At 38.5% G+C, this 2787-nt stretch overlaps 1 protein-coding gene across 2 annotated transcripts in view; it reads left to right on the top strand.

Moving 5' to 3' along the window:
* Positions 1–2787, top strand: part of prmt1 (protein arginine methyltransferase 1) — a 21180-nt gene extending 18393 nt beyond the window's left edge. For both annotated transcript variants that reach the window (XM_033645445.2, XM_033645446.2), the window contains exons 9-10: positions 829–950; positions 1093–2787. In XM_033645445.2, the coding sequence (XP_033501336.1) occupies positions 829–950; positions 1093–1176 (206 nt within the window). In that variant the 3' untranslated portion in view covers positions 1177–2787. The remainder of the gene's footprint in view (positions 1–828; positions 951–1092) is intronic.

Below are 2787 nucleotides of genomic sequence, written 5' to 3'. Positions count from 1 at the left end.
TGTGAAAGAGGCTTAAGTCTTGCAGAGATTCAGAGGACCTGGAGAATGTTTTAGGATAGTAATAACATTATATAAGATAATCATATTGCACAGATAACATATATATAAGATAATAACATTAAAGACAAAATTAAATTGCAATACTTTTTCAAAACTTGATGTTTTTACGTTTCTGTACATTTTGTATACAAATTCATTAAATAATTTTGATTGTAAATGTCTATTTGCATCACGTTTATTACAGAAAACACATTATTTGATCAGTTTACATTGTGCCCCTAAAGTTCTTTGTGTGCTCTTTACTTTTTCAACTTAGGAGCACATGTGCTCCTTGGGAAAAAAGTTAGCGTCAAGCCCTGTGCTTTTAATGAGTGTTTTTGGTGTCAATGTAAAGTAAACTTTACAGCACCAGTAGTTACAATTATTTACATTGATGTGTTTTTTGTTTTTTTTTAATGGATAAAAGTAAAAGAGAAAGGGGTGGCAGCGTCTTCTCTAACAGATTGTGTTAAATGATGATATGATATCGTCTCATATCGATCGCAGGCCCCTGAATTGCATTGAATTGAAACCATATCGTGACAGATTTTGTAATATCAGTAAATATCGTAACATTGTCCAAAAAATAAATATGATAATGTATCGTGATAAAACTAGTGATTTACATCCTAGTCTGCATTGGTCAGTGTGGTATGACTGTCCGTAACTGTGAGTTGGGTAGTCTTAAAGGTAGTATTACAGTGTTGTCTGCATTTACCTATGTTCCTCCCTCCCTTAGTGTCTATGATGGGGTTCTGCTTTCATGCTGTTTTTATTTTCCCCTTTCAGGCCCAGAGTCTCCCTACACCCACTGGAAGCAGACTGTCTTCTACTTGGATGATTACCTGACTGTCAAGACTGGCGAGGAGATCTTTGGCACAATCAGCATGAAGCCAAACATCAAGAACAATGTAAGCAGAACTCCACCTTTGAGAACAAGTTGGAGGTTCTTTCTCACTAGCTGTGTGCTTTGATTTTACTATTGTCTCTTTCTTCATCACTGCATTTGGTTGCTGTGTGCATCATGTCTGACTCATTGCTGTTGGTTTGCAGAGGGACCTGGACTTCACCGTAGACATCGACTTCAAGGGTCAGCTGTGCGAGATGTCCAAGACCTCTGAGTACAGGATGCGTTAAGTCCCTTAGTCCCCTCCTGTGTTAGTTTGTCTTTAGTAGAGGACAGATTAAACTGTTTGACTCAGAGTCTGTACAATAATTCAACGCTCCCCATCCCCAGCAACATTTTAATAACTGTATTTTTTTTTTTTTTTTTTTTTTTTTTTTTTTTTTTTTGTCTTGTCATTTTCTTGTCCAAACCTCAACAGTATTTAAAAGGTTTTCACATCCTTGGGGTCAAAGTGCATTGGCGTGGTGTTTCATTGTGCAGTAGTCACTCAACAAATGGCGTGCGTTTGACATGTACCTAGTGTTTGTATCCAACATCTTGGGTTTTGCTCTGGGGTTCTTGTCCTTTTGCATGCGCGAGATCCATATAGACACCAACACAACAGCCCCGCTGACATGTCTGCATTACAGTATTACTGTTCAGTCCCGTTGGCACTCTGTATGGTCATTACATGACCACCTCTTATCTTTGGTTCTGTTGAAGCTGCATGTGGGTTTTGGGATTCTATAAAGTCAAGAACCCCTGCCTCTTCCTCCTATGTTCCCGTGATTTGAAACCGTGTGTAACTGACAAGGAAACTGTCCACCTAACACCTTAGGTCCTGTTTAAACCAAAAAATAACAATGTTTAAAACAGAATAAATATATAAAGGTGTGGTGCTGGTGTGAATGCAGTGCTCCAGGTTCCAGTGAGATGACATTTCATGAGGCTTATCAGGACTTTGAGGCACAGCATGCTCTGCAGTTACAGAAATTTTGTCCCAATCTACATACTAATTCTACATAGTTTGTACTACATAGCAATTGTCACACTGCTTTAGCAGTCAAACAAAGTATCCAGATACTATTTAAACAGGAATATGTATGTTGGATGTAAATCAATCCACAGTTTTGTAAAGCCACTGCCAAGTAAACTTCAGAGACATCAAAATGTGTTCCTAAGTTTTAATACGTATTTTTTTTTCCATATTTACGAGCCATCTAATTACCATCCACAATTCATCAAGTTCTTCAGGTATGAGCAGCCTCTCCATTTCCTTTGGGGGCAGACAGTGCATCAACAGCACACTTAAAAATGAACTGCATTTAGTGTGAATACTGTGGTTTGGCTTGAACTTATTTTGCAACGTATCCAATGTGAACTCATTACATACTACTGCTTAGAATCAGTATGTAGTATTTGGGAAAGGATGCTGTACACATGCATGGTTGTTTTCAACTATAACCAGAAGCGGGCTGCTCCAAACCTGTAACCGTTTGATATTGGGCTTATGTCATTTGTGATAGCGGGGTTGCAGCAGCACCAGCTATCCTCCCTTATTTGGCTTTGATCAGAATACACCCTATTGAGAAAACTACCCTTGAGCCTCTTGAAGTGTTGATTACTGCTGCACCTGAGTTAAAAGATGGCCTGATTCCAGCTGGCTCCACAGGTGTCCCGGAGCCCATATTTTTGTCTTGATACAACGTGTCTGAGGCTGCTTGTGTCAACCTGAACAGTAGTAACATTGTTGGCACTGTGCAGAGACTGCTCTGACTCATGTCATCACACTTAGATTTTTCTCTTTTGTATTTTTTTTTTTCTGCTGCTTTTTTTTTTATAAAATAAAATTAATAAACATA

The sequence above is a fragment of the Epinephelus lanceolatus genome, chromosome 18, assembly GCF_041903045.1.
Source record: "Epinephelus lanceolatus isolate andai-2023 chromosome 18, ASM4190304v1, whole genome shotgun sequence".
NCBI lineage: Eukaryota > Metazoa > Chordata > Actinopteri > Perciformes > Serranidae > Epinephelus > Epinephelus lanceolatus.
Note: the sequence above shows the minus strand (reverse complement) of the source record. Positions and strands in the feature narration are given on the sequence as shown.